Raw genomic sequence first — 20,395 nt, forward strand, 5'->3', positions numbered from 1 at the left:
CCTAGGATTGGATGAACAGGCTTTTGAGTCACAGTGTTTTCACTTTTGTTCATCCTGGCCATCTTAGATTGGATTGTCTTTACTCTGCTTGTTGAACTCCCTCCCACTTCCACTCTTCCCCAATCCGCTCCCCTTCTATACATTCCTCATCCCCACCCCCATTTCTTCCCCATCTCATTCTTACCTACTGTACCTATACACATCTATTCTTTTTGATTGGTATTTGTTACACAATTTATCTTTCATCTTGACTGTCCTTGATGTATGACATTTCTTACATTGTATGTACATGTACATGTTTGTATTTTGAATGTTTTGGCCGAATAAATAATAATAATAATAATAATATAGGGTTTTGCCTTTTCAGTCGAACTATTTTTTTTATAAAAAGAGAACCTTTCCTGCAAAGTTGTTCTCCATTTTTTAGATTTTGCAGTTCTCATACTTTCTTCTGATAGACTTCAAATTAAATTTAGAAATCGATAAACGACAAAACAAGGACCTCCGTGGAATATTATGTTGGAAGTTTTTTTATTTGTTCAAAGAATATTTTGGCAGCAAAGAACATGATTATTCCGATCTTTCATCTGTACAATGCAGGTATATTTACATTATTGACATTTAAGTTATAATTTATACACAGAATATTTACAGAAGGTGCTGAAACACATAACTCATAAGTACTCTGATAGAAAACTAAAATATAAAAAAAAAATGGAAACCTTTTTTTTCCCCGCCATAACTTGCAATAAATTGAGCGACATTTACAATGTCAAGGAAACATTGCTAAATATTTAACAAACTAAACTTCACTTCAACGGTAACCAGTGGTTTGGGGCACCAAGGGAACCTAAGTTATTGTTTATAAATATTACAAACTTACTTTGCCGTGTTTCATGGAAAAAAAAGCTTGTGATACAAGAAAAAAAAATATCCTACATCAGAACAACCATTTTTTTCCCCCCCAAAAAAATGTGAGATCTCTTGCCACGAAACTACCACAAAAAACCTTTATTACAAAAAATTTCAAAAGTAATATGATTTTTAAATTGAATCAGGTTGGACAGATTTTGTTACTTTGAACACTAAATTTCTCTTTGCATTTGGTAATTCCTTCTTTTTTTTTAGTTCAAGGGCAAACATGAACATTTCAAATATCTTGAAAATTCATGCATTGTTAAAAATATCCTTTTCTGCATCAATGTTGAATTACAATACATTCATTATAAGACCATTGGAATGTATGTGTCAACTAAAATATAAAAAAGAAATTGCTGTCAAATGCTAAAGATATAAATATATGTACCGAGTCTGGCACCCTATTTCATAACAGTGAATACAAATACAAACTTGCATTTAAACAAGGCACTTGAATGTCATCAAACTACACAAAGTGAATTTTTTTATCAATTATTTGTCACACTCACAGTGTGACAAGTGTGCCAGAGTGACAAATGTGACAAAGTAGGACACATTGTGACAAGTGTGACACTTGCATACCACATAATCCCACATATTAACTTAATGACAAAGCCCTCGTCACATATACATCATTTGCTTTTGCCGTAATTTTCAGAAATGGATGGATTTGGGGGTTAGTATTTTATAGCAAATATTGTTACACTGAGTCACTGACCTGTTTTAATGTTTGTGTTCCTAGATGCGTTAATTATGTATTCAGCTTCTTATTCACTACAGTTTGCTTAAAGTTCCTTGAAACTTCTGGGTTGCTAAGTTGTTGTCGTTGTGAGCATTGCACCATCAACATTTTAGTTGTCAATTGTAATTTTTTTCAGAGAGTTACCGAAGTCCAAACATATATTTGACCCGGAATACTTGCGGAGCACACGAACCTTTCCAGAACCAGGTGGGTGAACTACAAACTGCCATTATTTGCTTACAAATTGGATTTAAGATCTCAAATTTCGCAGGAGACATGCTTGTAACTACAGCATTTTGAGGTACACCTTGTGTGAGTGTTAGTTTAATAGCCAAATGGTGATTAAAAAACATCAGTATGCAGTTACGGTCCCAGTCTGGTCCTGGGGTAGTTATTACCCTCTAATCTTTCTGGAATACCCCTCGACTGTGCAAAATATTATAAGCATCACCGAACTAACAAACAAAACAATGTGACATTGTAAAATTGAAAAATATAATCGATGAAAGCATGCATGGGAATAAAGACACCTAACTGACAGTAAGACCCATGTGATGTGTCATGTGATATGTCATGTGACTTTGGGCCAATCGGAATGCTGCATTGCCTTGTCTGTTACGCAGTGGAATTCCCTGGAAGCGGCCATTTTGAATTACAGGTGGAGACGTTTACCGGCAAGGACTGTTTCAGAGTTTTAACCTCTTGATGTCCTCAGTCCGAAAGTCGATTCTGGGGGAAAAAAGGGCAACAAGTAAATTATTGGTTGTTGGCGATTTTAAAGCACTATTTGTGTGACCCAACCATACACGGCTACTTTTTGGTTAAAAGCCCTGAAACAAATCTTGGAAATCAATAGGAACTTTCAATTTTTTTCGCCCACAAAATGTCTATATTTATCAGAATATCAAAATGTGAAATATAACAACATAAGGAGGTGGCTGATGGCTCTGTCTACTGCAAACATGGAAAATGAATACATGAAAAACAAAATGTCCTCAAGACTCGTTTCGAAAGGTCACTTCTAGCAAGATGCCAACTACGATATTGAGTACGGGATGACCGATGACCTACCTAAGGGACAACACCTGTCTGACCTCTGCTGGGGTCAATCTCCAGGTCAAAGGTCCTGAGTTGGAGCCCCAGTAGTCTAAGATTTCTGAAACCTGCCGGGTAAAAAAAAGAGAAGAATATTATACCATAACTATGTCAAGTAACTCTATATATCGACAGCTTTGTGGCTTTTGACTAGTGTCTCCTAAAAAAAACAACATTATTAAGTACACAGTTATTACACGACTTCATTCGCTGGAGCACCGGTACGGTGATCTCGAGGTTGCAGGTTCAAACCCAGTTCATCTCAATTTTTCCAAATAGCATTTAATATAACCTGTAGATTTTTTTGTTAATCTGCTGATTTTTTTTCAACAGCAGAGTTTGGTACGTTTTGTACATTAAAACTGGGAGCCAAGGATGATGATCGGTATAGCCGAATGTTCGGTATAACGGTGTTCGGTATAGTGGCGTTCCACTGTAGTAAACTTATTAGACATCATTTTGCCGACTATTGGGTTATTAAATTAAAAAGAAATCAATTTGAAGTCACAATTTGTTAACAACAGACGATCATTTGACGACGATCGGTAGCCAGATTATACTTCTCTTTCTGGGCAACTCTATGTCAACAATGTCATTAATTGGTTCTCTTTTATAAAACATTTTGAAAAAGATTTGATAAAACGTAGACCGTTATAGCCACATCCGATTTGGCCAGTTAGCGACTATGGCTTCAGTTGTTTTGACATAGATATGTACTGTGAGAATCCATAGCCGTACTCACTCTCTCAAGGTTCAAGATGGTAGCCATCTGGGTGAGCCTGGCAAACTTGTCTCTGATGGTCCACTGTGTGACTGAGGTTAGGTAACCGACTAAGGAACGTAGTTCCTTGTCATACTGCAAACCACCAAGCTAAAACGATAAGATAGAGTGACATTTATTTGTTTATAGTTCTTGACAGAAACAGTTGACAAGTACGACTTGCATAGAGCAAACTTCTGAAAGCCAAACAAACTTTTTTTTTTTTTTTACATTCATTAACCCTTACTCCCTAGGCCTTTTTGCTAGGATGTAGCCTCACTCCTGCAAAATCCTCCAACTGGTCTCATGGGAAAATAGCATACAGCCTCAATCCTGCAAATTCCTCCATTACTTCTTGAATACGGTCTGTGGAGGGGTGACCACTGCCTGAATCCTGCAAAATCCTGCGGCAGTGACTGTCAATATGTTGAGGCTTGGCCAGTGACATCCTGGAGCAGTACGGAGGATTTCAAGCATAATCCAGGCCTAGGCTATATTTATGCATGGCTGAGCAAAAACAACACAAGGTCCGGCCTAAGACATTGACAAAAGAGCATCCTACGAAATCAGTAACGCACTTTTGCCACGTAACCTCAATCCTCCAAATTCCTCCACTTTGGCAAAGAGGATTTTGAAGGACTAAGGGCGGTTTAGGGTTAAAGCAATTTAGCAGCTTGACTTCACCCTGAAAATTAAAACCTGTAAAATTGTAGTTATTAAAGTACAGCAACATTTGAACAAGGCCATAATCTCAAATTCATGCCTGTTTGTTTGTCCCCCGCATTGGATTCATAAAATTTGTTACTGGATTCCCAAAATCCTGTCACCCATCAGTGAATTCTGGCTTTTTCTCAACTCACTCTGTTGAAGACTGACTTGAGCACCGTCTTCTCAAGCTGAGTTGTGACCTCGCTCGTGAGTAATCCGATGAGAGCGTCGTAATTTGCCGGGGTGAGCAACTCCTGTGTGCAAAAAAACCAAAATAACAACAAAAACAAGTATTAGTCTGTTTATCAAGAAGATCAACAAAATTTACAAATGCGTTCAAGAGTCCCACTCAGTGGTCTCCCCCAACTTTCTCTTTGTAACCGTTGAGGGGGTACTTGTGCATGCCATCACTTCTTTGGCCAAAAACTTTGGTATCAACTTATTCCACAAAGTTTTTACAAGTCAAAAAGAAATACTGTCTTTAAGTTATTCATAATATGAAATTTTGCGTCGGGGTGATGTAAATCAAATTAGGTTTTGCCCTTCACCAACGTATTAACACTGTATACTCAGTGTGTTACCTCCCGAGTGAAAGTTGGAAAAAAATCACTCGGGTGGGACTCGAACCCACAACCTCCTGCTTTCTAGTGCAGACGTCTTACCACTCGACCACCGAGCTAACGGGATCGGTTGGCTGGTTCGAGTCTGATGTACATAGCAGCGGGTACCGCATTAACTATTCATAATATGAAATTTTGCGTCGGGGTGATGTAAATCAAATGAGGTTTTGCCCTTCATTGTTGGATTTTACCGGGTTCATGAAGATTCCTGTAAATAAGTATCCAGGGGTTCGTGTCAACTTGTACTACATTGTATTTATTTATTCCCTGATGAGTCTATCCGCCTCGTACAGAAGTACCCCCTCACTGGTTGAAAAGAGAGAGGCTGGTGGGGAGCCGTGAAATCGGTTTCAATCAGTCGCCATCTTGCTTTGCGACCGTACCGGTACCGCGATCCACACACTGTGCAGGCAATGCGTGCGTGAACCAGCGAAGTGCATGTCCCACCAAAAGAGGCACCATTACTAGGCAAATTGAGCCCTCTCTTGGTCATGCACGGAGCTTATAGAGCCATACAGTGCTTGGGCAGTTTGGGGCGGTGCAGAGAGTAACCTACAGGGCGGTATCAGGTAGCACAGGGTTTAATTAGTTAAATTGGCATTGGAGATAATGAGTAAATAAATGGAAACTTGTCGAACCTTGAATTCCTTTAGGAGCTGTTCCAGGTTGATGATGAATGTCTGGACAAACGGATCGTTGGCTTCGTAGTTGGAGAACTCCTCCTCCGAGATGTTGTGACTTGTGGAGAGGAAGTTATCGACCCACGGCTTGAGGCGTGGTTTGATGGCACTGGTGCTTAACTGACTCAGGCCGTACTGTTGAGAGGGCCAGAGAAAGAAGTGAATAAGGGAGAAAGATGATAGTGTTAGGCAGTTGTCTCAGTGGTAGCACTTTCATCATGCTGACTTAGGAAAATTAGATTCCTTCCCCAACGCTAAAATAAATGGTGCACAATGCTTGAGAAAATTACAAAATGGGGAAATGAAGTGAATTTTTTTTAACTGATGGTCAAATAGAGGTGTTACTTAACGTAACTCACTAAACGTTTTGCTGAGAACATTCCCAAATCACTGCAATACTATAAAGAAGAAAGTGTGTGTTGGTTATTTTTGCATTCAATAGGGGACGCTGAACAATAGAGGACAATAGGGTCCCTAATTCCCAAAGGTCCCCAATTTGGCGATCGGGTACAAAACACATGGGAGGTCATCCTAAAAAGTTAGAGTACAAACAAAAGAGGGACAATAGGGGTCCCCGATTGAAGGCAAATACATGCTTGGGTGTGAGTTTGTTTCTGCATTCAATAGGGGACGTTGAACAATAGAGGTCAATAGGGGACGTTGAACAATAGAGGTCAATAGGGGATGTTGAACAATAGAGGACAATAGGGTCCCCAATTCCCGAAGGGTCCCCAATTTGGCGAAGTGTACAAAACATATGCGAGGTCTTCCTAAAAAAGTTTGAGTACAAACAAAAGAGGGACAACAGGTCCTCGATTGCAGGCAAATACACGATTGTGCGTGTGCCTGGGCCTTTGCCCCCTCTTGCCCGCGATGCTTGCGACAGGCGGCTTAGCCGCTTTTTCCTGCATATCGGGCGAGGCAAAGCCTTGTCTTCTAAAATCCTTCGCTGTGCAACAAAACCCCATGCCACATTCTTTGAAGTTCTACATTCAAAGGGTTTAATGGCTGGGATTTACCGACAATAATCCCAAACTGGTTGGTAGATTTTAAAGATTGTGGGGTGCTGGCATTATTTAAGTAATTATAAAACAGATACTCAAACTGTTTGACTTGGATGAAAGGGAAAAGTAGCATCAACAATTTTTGCTGGATTTTCACAATTTTTTTTTTTTAATATAAGGGAATACAAAATTACTGTCCTACCTCTAGAACGTCCTTGAATTTGTGTGTGACGTTCCCTAGGTCACCCAGACAGCTTTCTAGCTTTTCTCTCTCCTTGTCCCCTAGGTGTTGATTCCTGGAGGCACACTCGTCTCCTAGACTCTTCTTGAGGGCTTGCGTGAAATCAATGCTGACCTCAATGTTGTTTAATGTCGTCTGTAATGATAGTTCATGATACAACAAACCAGAAGTTGTCAGACTGTGGGTGTCTTAACGCTAAGCAATTCTGCAGACAAACTGAGGTAGCCTACATATACACAAATGTTGTCCAGGATGCTAGAACAATTTTTTTATTTTAAATGACAACATTTTTACATAAAATTCCCTTTAAAATACATCTGTCAGCTTGCTTCAAAGCAGGGATGTTGTCGAGTCCATCACAAGTCCCTGCAAGTCCATCACAAGTCCTCCAGTCCCAATTCAACTCACAATCTGTTCAGGTTCGAGCGGTGCGCAGGCTTCAAAGGCATGAGCAGCAACAGCATCCCCCTCCAGGTGACGGTATTCCTTGCCAGGTCTGTGGGAGGCGTTGTGCCTCTGAATTTGGTCTACGAAGTCATATGAGAGTGCACCTACCTGGACAATAAGCTTTTGTTCTATTTGAGAATTGCGAAGACGTCATCGTCGAATTGATGGACTACCACTACTACCTTTGTTATTGTTCATCCACTGTTACTTGTGACAGGACTTGTGATGGACTTGACTACTTCCCCGCTTCAAAGTTGTGGTTGATAACAAATCAATCACAAGTCAATATAGTTCTCATCCAGTTTCGCTTCAGGATCAACCAATTCAAATTAATGGTGACAAAGGCATCTCTCTTTCATTGCACACTCACTTCAAATGTTGACATGATTTCCGAGTGACTTGTGATTGACTTGACTACAAGTTTCAGTTTGCTTTCGGATATATTTTGCTTTTAAATGCCAGGAACAAAACTGCTGTCTGAAGTTTTGAAAGACTCACCAGGAATTCTAGTTTAGCGGCGTTGGTATCCGTCGTGGACGTAGCAAACCTGCCTTGCTGCAGCATGTTGTAGGCTTGACTGACGTCGAACGAACCTGACGGGTAACCGGCTCGGAGCTTGCTGTACAAGACGTCTCGATACGAACCCTCTAAGAGGGAGCTGGTGTGATTGAGCATTGCACAGGCACAGTCGGTGCTACCGCTGGAAATAGCTCTCCTAAAAAGTAAAGAAAATTGTAGGGTAGCAGTGTACATACATACACTGGATGAGCGCAACTGGAACACGCAGTGTGGCACTGGGGAGATGACCGTGTTATCACCCACGTATCCAGAACGAAGAAAAATACTGCAAGTAAAACTTGCGTGATCCCCCTGGCATCCTGGCAGTTTGTAAACATGTACATGCACAGGCAGTTAATAAGGACAATTTTCAGTGACGGCCTTGATTGTCCACCCGGCAGGTACCAGTTCTCAGTTGAATGGGGAGTTTGGGGTTGAATGGAGAGTTTCGGTGAGACACCAGACTACGTTAGAGTAATTAGTAATACTGAGCTGAGGTCTCCAGAGACCTCGTAAATATCCATGTTGGAAAGGATTTTTTTTGAAGTCGGCCTTCTCTCCACAGAACACCTTTCAAGTTTGGTTGAGATTGATGAGTGAATTTTACAATAAAATGGAACACACACCCACACCCTTTTCCTTGTTTGTACCCTTTTTCGCAACAGCTCTCAATGGTTTTGTACACGTTTTCTTATCGAGGTCGTCCTCGATTTGGTTCCTGTCCTCGATTCACCAATGATGTTGCACGTGTGTGTCCTCCATTTACACCATAAACAAACGCAAGCAGACACACCCATGAATACGCGATAGCAATATCCCCCTGTCTGGCTTAAAAGCCAGGGGGATAAAAAGGGATGCTGTGGTTAGCAAATTATAGTAGTTTGTTGATCCCTATAACCCTTCTTCACCATCAAACGCTGAAATGAATATTTTAGCAATGTGACATACCTTGTACATTTCTTGACAATGAAGAAGATATCATCAACCATGCTGGATGTGTGGGAGCCAGACTCGAGGCTGTCTAAACTCACCGCCTTCAAAGAAAATCAAACAGGGGGAAAAAATGAATGATTTGATTGAACAACTAAGATAGATTGATAATGTATATTGGCAGTCATCCAGTAGTAGCAGATCAAAAATTAAAAAAAAAATGTGGCAGGTAGTACAATATTCAAGTCCAGAATTCAAATTATTTCAATAACTATCCCAGTAATTAATTTTTCAAATTTCCAAAAGCTTGTATTATTATTTCATATTTCCACTGAAGTAATTATTCATAAACAAATTTCAAAAAGCTTACTTGATTCTTGATAATAGTCTGTTTAAAAAATAACATAATTATGATGCACAACTTTGCCTTGTGTTGACTTCCTTTATCTTCCTAAACCACCAAAGTGGGTGGGTTTTTGACTATTGCATATTCGTAAAATTCATAAATCATATTAAGGAATGCAGAATGCTTTTTAGAAATTAACAATAATATTGAAACCACTACCAAACAAATTCAAAACAAATTGAAGAAAAAAGTCCACATTGAGTTTGCAGATGATCTTTCATTAAAATTTCTCCTTACTTTTCCTCAAATGCAAAACAGTAAAATCACTTCATCCTTGAGATGTTGCTTTCTTATTTTACACTATGTGGTAAAGATAACAACAAACTGCACAAACTTAAACACCAGAGGGAGCCCTTGATAAAAATTCCAAGTCGGGCAACCCATGACTAAGAAAAAGATAATTTCGAACGGCCAAGCAGACCTTTGTAACTGTCTCATGCATGAAGTATTCTTCCATCATGATGTAGTTGCCAATCAGTTCCTGCATGTGTCGACTGAGTTGGCAGTTCATCAGGAACCTGTCCAGTTCCCCTTGGCGGGCTTGCTTCGTCGCGACGTCTTCGTCCAAGACTTCGATATCACTCTGTCAAAAATATGATAGATTGGTCGACTTTAGATTTAGAAGAGTCAGGTTGGCATGTTGGTGGTTTCCTCAATGTTCACCTCTGTGACCGGGGTTCACGAGGCGAAGCCGAGTGAACTGGAAAAGTCCAGATTTTACCGAGCGATAATATTCCTCCCATTTCACAATTTAAAGCCACTCAATATTTGTTTTATATAACTGACATATTGATCCTTGTCATTTGATATATTTGAACTTTTATTTCAATACAAAATTGGTGAAAAATGTATTTCTCTCTTCCAAACCACCCCTTCACGAAAATGTTTGAACCCAAGCTGTAGCGCTGGCTCTTTGGAACAATACGCACTACGCGCAACGCTGAACACGCACACCAGCAAGCATTTGCACACAAATACCACGTCTTGGAACAATGGTGATCCTTAACTGTTCAATAGTATTTCCCATTCCCCATGGGCGGATAGTACTTTTTAAGACCCGGCGTGAACGGCAGCAATAACGAATGACACGTGATGTGAGTTCCACCAATCAAATGACAAGGATCTGTATGTCGGTTATATAATTTACTCTCATTTCCTAACTGGTTCCTGCCCCATACTTTCACACTTAAGAATACAATGGAAGGACTGGGATCCAGCCTATCTCGATTTGCTCTTGTTCAACTGAGAATAAGTTCTGGCCAGGACTATGTTAACCAAAATATGACTAACTTTACTCCAACGCAGGATGGGCCAAGTCCGGGCAAGGACCATTAGTCGACTAGTGGTTGATTTGTGACGTACCTTACGCCTGCGCACTAATAGCAACGTGCGAACCTCTCTAGTCAAACGCTGGTCAAAATGTCATCGCAAAACTTCTGGATGCTGGCTCTCTGCTAGCGTTATGAATGCGCGCGGCTATTGGTTACCAGCGAAGCAACTAACCCCAGTAGGCTGGTTCCAAATAGTCGACTAGCGTAGTCAACCACCGCCGACTAGACAGAGTTCGGGCAAACGTTAGTTAACCATTGGTCAACTATAGTCCTTGCGCGAACTTGGCCATGGTTGGACTGCTTTAGTCGACTATTTGGAACCGTAGCCTGGGGCACGGTTGCATCACTGGTAACCAACAGCTGCACGCATCATAATATACAGCAGGGAGCCAGGAACCAAAGCCAGTGTTTGACTAGAGGTATTCCCACTAGAGGTATTCTAAGTTGCATATCCACTGGTATTCCAAATGTAAAAGGATGACAAGTGCAAGTGAACCAGTTAAAGTGCTGGTGCCCTTCACTCACCATCACTGATAACCTAAACAGCGCCCTCTTGAGTTCAGGAGCAGAGTCATTGAAAACTTAGTAAATATCAACATCTACTCACCAGTATTCTCCTCTTGACGAATCTCAGATACAGCTCTGTCCTCGTATTCAGTAATGTACATTCTGCTAGCATGACGTCTAGGTCCCGTGGATCCAGTCTATCAGACAAAAAGAGAGGCAAGACATATGTTCTAGTAAGCAGGAGATTGTAGTTTGTGATTTTTGTCTCACAATCATTCGGGACAACACTGAGTATACAGTATTTATAAAATACGTTGGTGAAGGACAAAACCCATTATTGATAGAAAGAAGGCGGACTTAACATTTCAATACTTGTAGAATCGTTTTCATATGTAGAAAGAACATTTGATTTGAGAAAATTACGGTGTTAAAAGCAATGTAAGCAGAACACATCAACTGGGTTATTTTCTGAAGAAAAAAAAAAGGTTTCCATGGGTTTCAGAAGATTTTGTAGGTTTCAGGAAGGCACAGCCCAGCCACTATTACTTCACATGGGACTCAAAGGCCTCTTGAAACTTGGTAGGTACAAAGAGTAGTCCCATGGTTTCCTACACAGCGGAAGATTTTGGAGGATTTATGAATGCTCCTAGCAAAATAGGACTTGGACATTAGGAGTAAAGAGAACAGACGTACTTGTCGTTGGGGTTTGATGATTTGTAGCCTCGTAAGCTCTGTTGGACCTGCTGCGCCCTGGTGTCAAAGTCTCGGTTACGGACGAAGCTCTCCACGATCTTCTTGGCCTGAACGTCACACTCTTGCTGTAGCGACTGCATGAGGGTGAACAATCTACCTGGACCTAAGACCAAAAAAGGGGGAAACAAGTGACTCACTACTCATTGCTCATGACTCATTACTCATTTGCTTGCATCTGTGTCAAAGAACTCACGGAGGCCGAGGTCTATCGGTTAGAGAGTCCAGCTCATGTGTAGTGGTGCATGGTGTTCAAACCCTGATGAAGATACATGGTGCTTGTGTTCTTGGGCAAGACACTTTACTACAATTGCCTCTCTCCACCCAGGAGTATAAATGGGTACCTGTGAGTTTAGAGACCTGGATTGCGCTGATCTCAAGCTGCTGCAGAAAACTGGCCTCACAGCCTAACGGACAGTGGTATAACTGTGCATTGAGAAATGGTGCAAAGTACTTTACCTTTTACTTACTATAAAATTGTTTGTATCATTATTGTTTTTCAGGTACCTCAAAAAAGTTTGATGACTGCAACAGTCTATCGTAGCTCCTTACTTTTTCAAATATCAAACTTCAGTCAAATCTTTTGAATATATTGGTTTGGTGCAATGGAATGCCAGTTTGAAACTGATGGGAATCTCTCCAACTCAAAGAGATGGCTGCTAGAACTCAAAGAGATGGCTCTCGAAGACTTACCGTAGAAAGTCTCCACCAGTGGTTGATGTATCTCCACACACTTGCCGATATCTTCAAACAGCATAGTGATGGTGTCGGCATAGATGACGCTGGCTCGTCGATCCGAGCTGTCCTTGCTTAGGGACAGGGCAAGATTCTCCTTGGCTTTATTAGCCACCTGAAAAACAAAACAAAGAGACAAATGTAAAAGATCGTTCTTTATTTTCCTCTCATTTTGTTGTTGTTGTGCACATGGACGTAAAAGGGTAACACATGAATGTCTTGATTTGTATTCAAGCAAACTTTGTACGCGCGCGTCGCCGTAGCCATGCGTGTCGGCAAAATGAAAAAGTTTTTTTTTTCAATAAAAGATGATGTCTCAAAACTGCCAAACTCACTGGTTTGACTGGAATCCTGCTGCTGCACAATTTTAACGTGTTTTTAGATGGGGTTATGATCGAGAATAAGCTTTATGTGGCCTCTCTGGACTCCCATATATTTTCACTTAGTTTAGTCGGGCACCAATTGCAGTCCTCAGCCGACATTTGAAGCAAAAAAAACAGTTAAAAAAAAAAAAAACAGCCGCGTCGCCGCACCACTTTTTGGGCAAGCTCCATACCAGAAACCGGAGACTTTTTTTTTTTGGCCTTAACCCTAACCTTCCCAAATCCTCAAAAATCCTATTAGCCAAATGGAGGATTTTGCAGGATTGAGGCTACATGTACATGGCAAAAGTATAAGGCTGATTTGGGAGGATGCACTTTGTCAAGGTCTTGGGCCGGACTGTGTATTGTTTATGCTCAGCCGTGCATAAATTTAGGCCTACATTATACTTGAAATCCTCCACACTGTTCCAGGATGTCACTGGCTCTGCCTCAACATAATAACAGTGACTGCTGGAGGATTTTGCGGGATTGAGGCAGTGGTCACCCCTCTAAGGACCATTCAAGAAATAATGGAGGATTTTGCTGGATTGAAGCTGTATGCAATTTTTACATGAAGGCAGTTGGAGGATTTTGCAGGATTGAGGTTACATCCTAGCATAAGTGCCTAGGGAGTTAGGGTTAAGTTAAATATTTACAATGAAATTTTGTCAAGTCAATGAAATTTTGTCAAAGTAAAACTGTGATCTGAGCTCACCTGCGTCCTGAGATAAGTTGAGAATTTCTCAAGTCCCTCGTCATGAAGCCCTAGGAGTGGGAAGATCTTGAAGAACCTCTCCACGGATCCCCTGTCTCTGCTCTGGATTGCTGAGTCAAACTTCTCCCTGACGAGAGCCTTCAGGTTCTGCTCGGCTTCGTGGAGGTGGCTGATTGACAGGTCAATTCCACCACCTGAATGGAAAAAAAATTGTTTTGGGTTATCACAAACCATCACAAGACGTCACAAGTAATCACAACAACATCACACGTTATCACATTTTATCATAAGTCATCACTAGTTATCACCAGTGTTGTAGTCGAGACCGGATAGTCCGAGACCGAGACCAAGACCGAGACCTGAAGATTCGAGACCGAGACCGAGACCGAGACCAGCCCCTTCAAGGCGGACCGAGACCGAGACCAATATGGTCCGAGACCGAGACCGAGACCGAGACCGAGACCGCTGATAATAAATAACAATAGTCGAAATAAAAAAACAAGACACGTTATTATAGTTGAAACCTGTAACCTTTCTATTCACAAAGATTACAGACCAAAATTTTGACCAGTGGCAGTGTTGACAAATTGATACATGACACCTTACTTGAGCAAAAAGTAGTTATACTTAAGAAATATGGGCTGCACCCAGTCGTGACAAAAGTAAAAGTTAAAGGTAGATGTTTCATCTGTTATAGGAACTCGGATCCTAAACTCAACAGTCACCCCTTGGTTTCAGCTATGACTTCTAACGGATATTTAAAGATGCAATTTTAATTTTACATTGTGCCTCTTTTTTCCTAAAATAAATATAGGACTTAACTTCTAACAAGACTTGTGTACTTGATTTTAAAAAATGGGAGCTAGAAAATGTTGAATCAATTTTTAAATTTCTGTCATAGAATGTGGACTTGTACATGTAGACCCGCAAGTTGCGAGGTGGTAGCCAGAATGTGCCAGATATGGATTTTAAAAAAAAATTCTGAATGGAATTTTAATTTTTGAGGAATAATGGGGTACTGCAAACTGAGCAGCCAGAAAATGGGGTCTCATCATACACTCTCATGGCAACAGTGAGTGGTAACTGGTAAGAGTGTGTGAGTTCAATGTTGGAAAATCAGGTAGAAAAATTTACTTTTTCTTCAAAATACTGTCCCAAATTAAAGAGATCATTGTGTGGGGTCGAAAATATAACTAATTTGAAGCACCTCATTTATTATCAGAATACAAAATGCGAGTGATTACGCCCACAGGGGTGGGCTAAACTACACAATCCCCGAAAATGGTTGACCCTTATTGCATAAATTGTTACAAGTTTATTCTTTGCTTTATGTGCCCGACTCAACAGATAAATGCCGAACTTGTTCCAAATCCTTCAGTGACTGGTACTGCTGCAGCTTTACATGTACTTTGGAGACTTTCCAACGTGCAGTCGAGTCCAAACCGACCGCGATATATAACAAGCTTGATCTACGGGCTAGCAAATGTTTTAACTATCAATTGTACTGAACGAAATGAACAAAGAGTAATCGATCGAGCTGTAAAAGCTACATATTGCCGGTCTCGACCCGAGACCAGCCAAAATATCGAGACCAAAGGGGACCGAGACCGAGACCAAGACCGAGACCACAGCTTCCAAGACCGAGACCGAGACCGAGACCAGCAAAAAGTGGTCTCGAGACCGGTCTCGAGACCTACAACACTGGTTATCACAAGCCAATCACTAGTCATTACACCTCATCACAAGTCATCACAAGTTATCACAAGTCATCACAACACATACCTGAGTCACTACATGTCATTGTAAGTCATCACAAGTAAATCACAGATCAATCACTAGCCATCACAAGACATCACAAGACATTAAATGTCATCACAAGAAGATTTACAATTCATCACAAGTCATAGCAAGTCACCACAAAATCATCCCATAACATGTAAAGTTATCAAAACACATCACAAGTCATCATAACATATCACAAGTCATCACCAATCATTCACAGATCAATCGCTAGTAATCACAAGGCAAAAACATGTCACAAGTAAGATTTGAGGCTTGGCATGGTGAAGATACTAATGAATGGAAGGTTTGCGGAAACACCATGTGCGAATAATTTCTCAACTAACAGAATGGTTCTGAAAAGAGCCAGCTAGGTATGAACTCGACGTCTTCAGGAGAAGGTCTGACCGTCTCCTGAAGACAGTCAAGGCATACTGACCAGAGTGTCCAGTTTATACCTCTGGTTCTTTTCAGAACCATTCTCTTAGTTGAGAAATTATTCGCACATGGTGTTTCCGCAAACCTTTCATTCATTAACATGTCACAAGTTCAAGGACTTGATCACATTTTGAAGAAGTGCCAGTGACACCGCTGCCATTGCCTGTGCAATGCAACGTGTTCAACAGATTCATACAGCTACTGCACCTTGTGATCAGTGCATAGTTAGGGTAAGTGAGTGCATAGTGCAGGTTTTGAGACAGGGCACCATACCTTCTTTATTATCAGCGATGACTTGCTTCAGCACCTTCTCATCCAAGCTCAGATACCTGTGTATATGGCCCGCCGCCTTCTCATAGTTCTCAGACTGGAGGGCAGTTTGGACCCCATCTGTACAAAACTAAATAACAAAGTAGATTTGTATTAAAAAAAGTTATGAGGAGAAATACACACACACAAAATAAACATACAGGAAGATCATTTTTATGATAAGATTTTTTTAATTGGCTTACCTTGAGATCCAGAATGTCATTCACTCTCTGTATTGCGATTTGAACTCTATTCTGTGTGCAATAAATATAATTATAATAAAATGAGTCAACTACATTTTCAAAGTTAGCGTTAATCTGAATGGCAACATGAGTTTCTAACTTTATTTTGGTATTTCCATATATTTTATATAAATGTACTATTACAATTATGACAATTGTGTTTCCTTAATTTTGCTGGGCACACAGACTGAACATGAGAGAATTTACAAATAAATTTTCAAAATCAGACTTTCTGCAAATCAATTTGAAAACATTGGTTCGACATCAGAGTTGAGAAATGGGCATTTTTTTTTATTGGAAACATCCAAAAAAAACAATTGCTCCTTCTTTGAACTTAAACAAAATTAGGACATCGAGACCAACAGTGTTCAAAGGTTCTCGCTAAAAAAAAAAGTGAAAAGAAATTCTTACTTTTGCAACGTCAAGTTCCCTGACTTTCCCACTGACGTTCTCAGCCAGGTCCGAGGTGAAGGAGATCATGCTTCCCAGCTGCTTGGCGTCGGTATGAACTAGCTGCAGGTTTTGCCTACATGGGAATATTAATATCGGGTTATACAGTTATACTTATTATATGAACGCTGACGTTCAAGTAGTATTGTATCACCTGATCTACAAACTATAATAATGCACAAATACAATCTCTGGAACACAACAGACTAGACGACCTGACGTCACTTTAGCAAAACATGTACAGATATGACTGGTGTCTGTTGTAGTAAAAAAAGTTATACAAATGTATCTTAAAGGGAAATACAGCATTTGCTTTTGCTGTAATTTTCAGAAATGGATGGATTTCGGGGGTCAGTATTTTATAGCAAATATTGTTACACTGACTTGTCTGAAGTTTAGTGTTTGTAGATGCTGAAAAAAAACCCAGGAAAAACCAAGAAAAACAATCATGTTCATGTAGTCTGGTTCCCTGTCCCCACTTTAGATGAAACAATTTACGGGGAATTGTAAGATCAGGGAACCAGTCTAGCAGGCTTGTACCCGTTCATAGGTGTGTAATCGATTGGAAAAAAAATGTGGACTCACTCAATATGGTAAATTGGGGGCAGTATTTAAAAAAGCCAGTTTTTTTTCCAATGCTGGTCAGCCGAGCAGCGTTGGAAATTGATACCAAAATACCGCTTTTCTTGAAAATGACAGCACACCAAGTGCCACAATTTTACATGCTTAAGACTGTCATTCACTAACAGCTCAGTAAGGTATTTCATAATAATTTCGTAGTTTCATTTGTTGATGTTTGCAAATGTTGTATATTCCCTTTAAAAGAAATAATTAAATTAATACAAAAACAAACATTTTTTTTACCCTAGTCGCTGTAAGCTGTTCATCTTGGCCTCTAGGTTTGTTTGCTTTTCCAACAAGCCATCAACATCGTCGGTAATAGCTTGCTGTGGGGAAAAAGTACACAGATGTAATTTTCCGGTGAAGGCGAAAGACATGAAAATGGCAAATGTGATGCCTGCTGAGAACAAAGCATAATTTTCTGAGAAAAACATCAGTAAAAACTTGTCAACAGACTGTGACCTTGAGTGCTGAAAAAACATGCAAAACAAAGTCAGGCCATCTTTACTCACTCTTTAGCCCACAAAATTACTGAGGACCTTGTCTTTGCCACATGGAAATTTTGGAAAAATTTTGTGGGCTAAAGAGTGAGTAAAGTGGGGGCAAAGACAAGGTCCTCAGTATTTCAACAACCAAGTTTGAAGTCTCAATTCAATATTTAAAGCTGACTTTTATTCAATATTTTGCACCTGAGAGGGAACTCAAGTGATATATAATTGCCGCAAAAGACTAGACTGGTATGTCCAACCCATAGAGCTATATTAAATTACTAGAGTGCTAACTCCTCATTCTTGAGCGCGGAGATGCTTTGAAGCCGTCCTGTGCGCAGACATTTTGAATTCATGTGCGTGTTTGTAGAACATAATAAAAATAGATGGATTGAATTTTGAAAGTGTACTCTACATGCAACGCGCAAGTAGAACATACCCAAACAACTTATGCGCGTCATGACAGTTCAAAAAAAGGTCACGGCAAAAAGCATCTGCAGCGAATACGCACATGTGCTGCGCTGTTTTGCGTACAGCAAAATGACACGCTCATTTGCTGATCGTGTGTTTCGGTTTTGGGCGTATCGGCTTCGATAACGCATCGGTATGGAATACAAACGCAGATATGCAAATAGCCGTACAAAAGCCGTACAAAATTTCTAGTTCTCCATAGGTTTATGTACAAACATGGATGGCCCCATCAGGCATTACTTTGTACATCGCGTTAGCGCTCTAGTAATTTAATATAGCTCTATGGTCCAACCACAGTCCAACTGTTTGAAAAGACATCATTTTCATTAGTCTGGTAGCTGACTAGAGAAAAGTGTAGAAACAAGAGACCAGTACCAGACATGTCAGATTTTTTTTTGACACAGTTGACTGATGCAATACCAAAGGGGTGTTGGACTGGTTGTTTCTGGTGCCAGTCTATTTTCTTGTGTTGCATTTTTTCAATACCTTAATTTGTACGACTCTCACACACAGTATTGAGAGTCCCAGATTTTTGGAATAATCACACCCATGCCATACTTTGCTTACATTTATCTCCCGTTTATGTTTCTTTATATTGTATAAATTGGTCATGTTGGTGGATACTTTGCTTCTTAAGATACTCAGTATCTGGGATGCTAGAACTCCTTTTTTTATACACATTTTGGCTTGGATCAGTCGTACCATGGAGCTCACTACTAGCGATCAATCCAAGCCAAAATGCCAAAAAAGGAGTTCTAGCGCCCAGTTTTGGGCCCCGCATGATATTTTTTTGTTCAATTTGTTACAGACAAGAGCTTCCTTGATCTTATTTTTGGGGGGTTATCAAACAAACCTGAAAATTACACGAAAAATAGACGTCTGAGAAAGGTGGGACTTCTTCTCTTCTAAAGCGTAAATAGGCCTAACAACAAATAGGGCCTATTACTTATTAGTTCAAATGTGAAAATCATATTGACCTCATTAACGGGGCAAGGTATAGAACAGAATAGCCGGCCTAGTAGAAATGCGTACAAAATACAACTTTAATATAATTTCTAAAGGGATATTTATTCTATTAATTTATTATCACTATTTTCGCACACCATTTTTTTTACAAATGGAAGAGGCACACAGCCCACTCGGCTCTGGCCCTACACCCGGTCCCCGCCCCCCCCCCATTCTTCCCAACCCGCCACGCCCCCCCCCCCCAAACCCGGCTTGCTTGCGAGTCGAGTGGCAAATGAAAGACATTGGCGTTGGATTAATTACACTGAACATAAGCAATGAAACAACGACTGAGCCTATCGTATCAATTGCCTTGAAGAGAAAATTACAAACACCTTACCTCCTCTACACAAAGTTGTTCAAAAGCCTCCTGAATGTCGGAAATATCGGTTAAATTTTGCACGCCCATCGCATCAAACGGCGAAGACGTGGCGGACGCCATTTTATCACGGATTTACATTTGATCGGATACGGTTAAGGTTGCAAGGGAAATGAGTGAATCAATGTGTTAAAGGAATTCTAAGGCAAATAAAATTAAAATAATAAAATTCTTTGGGCAGACATTCGTAAAAAAGTTATTTCTCTCTATGTTTTCCCAGTGAAATAGTGATGTGATTGGTAAACTAAGCGAATATTTTGCTGAAATTTAACTTGATTATGCAAAAGGGAAAAAGGGCAAAAATTGTTGGAATTTTCACCGTTCTTCAATGCAATACACAGTGATATAAAATAAAAAAGACTTTACAAATAATTACTTTTACAAATAAAAACTTTTCTAGTAGTTATATCCTCATCACTGTTAACCAATTTTACGAAAGAAATTGGTTCCATTTTTTATTCAAAATAAAATAACATACCCCCCCCCCCCCTTTTTCCCGGTATTGCACCAACCCAAAATCTTGATGTCCAACTGGGGATATGCACCACTTTATCAAAAAAATAATTTGATATTCAATATATTAATGTACAAACAGAGAAAAAAAAGAAACATGAGGTGTATATGTACTTGTATGCATGAAGAATGATTATTTTGACAGAATTAATAATTTTAAGTTTTTTTGGTCACTGTTTCTTTTTCTTTTT

General features: G+C 40.0%; 1 protein-coding gene across 1 annotated transcript; it reads right to left on the bottom strand.

Moving 5' to 3' along the window:
• Positions 1 to 503: 503 nt before the first annotated feature.
• LOC119738866 (conserved oligomeric Golgi complex subunit 4-like) lies at positions 504 to 19,774 on the bottom strand. The gene is made up of 18 exons (XM_038213839.1): positions 19,653 to 19,774; positions 17,592 to 17,674; positions 16,689 to 16,803; positions 16,239 to 16,289; positions 16,000 to 16,126; positions 13,510 to 13,703; positions 12,391 to 12,547; positions 11,641 to 11,803; positions 11,048 to 11,144; positions 9,531 to 9,692; positions 8,722 to 8,807; positions 7,714 to 7,930; positions 6,730 to 6,903; positions 5,482 to 5,658; positions 4,376 to 4,477; positions 3,498 to 3,626; positions 2,732 to 2,823; positions 504 to 2,389 (listed from the first exon to the last, which is right to left on the bottom strand). The coding sequence occupies exons 1-18, from the start codon at positions 19,752 to 19,754 to the stop codon at positions 2,347 to 2,349; spliced, it is 2,271 nt and encodes a 756-aa protein (XP_038069767.1). The 5' UTR covers positions 19,755 to 19,774; the 3' UTR covers positions 504 to 2,346.
• Between the last annotated feature and the right edge of the window lie 621 nt (positions 19,775 to 20,395).

The sequence above is a fragment of the Patiria miniata genome, unplaced genomic scaffold, assembly GCF_015706575.1.
Source record: "Patiria miniata isolate m_02_andy unplaced genomic scaffold, ASM1570657v1 HiC_scaffold_3, whole genome shotgun sequence".
Classification (NCBI taxonomy): Eukaryota; Metazoa; Echinodermata; class Asteroidea; order Valvatida; family Asterinidae; genus Patiria; species Patiria miniata.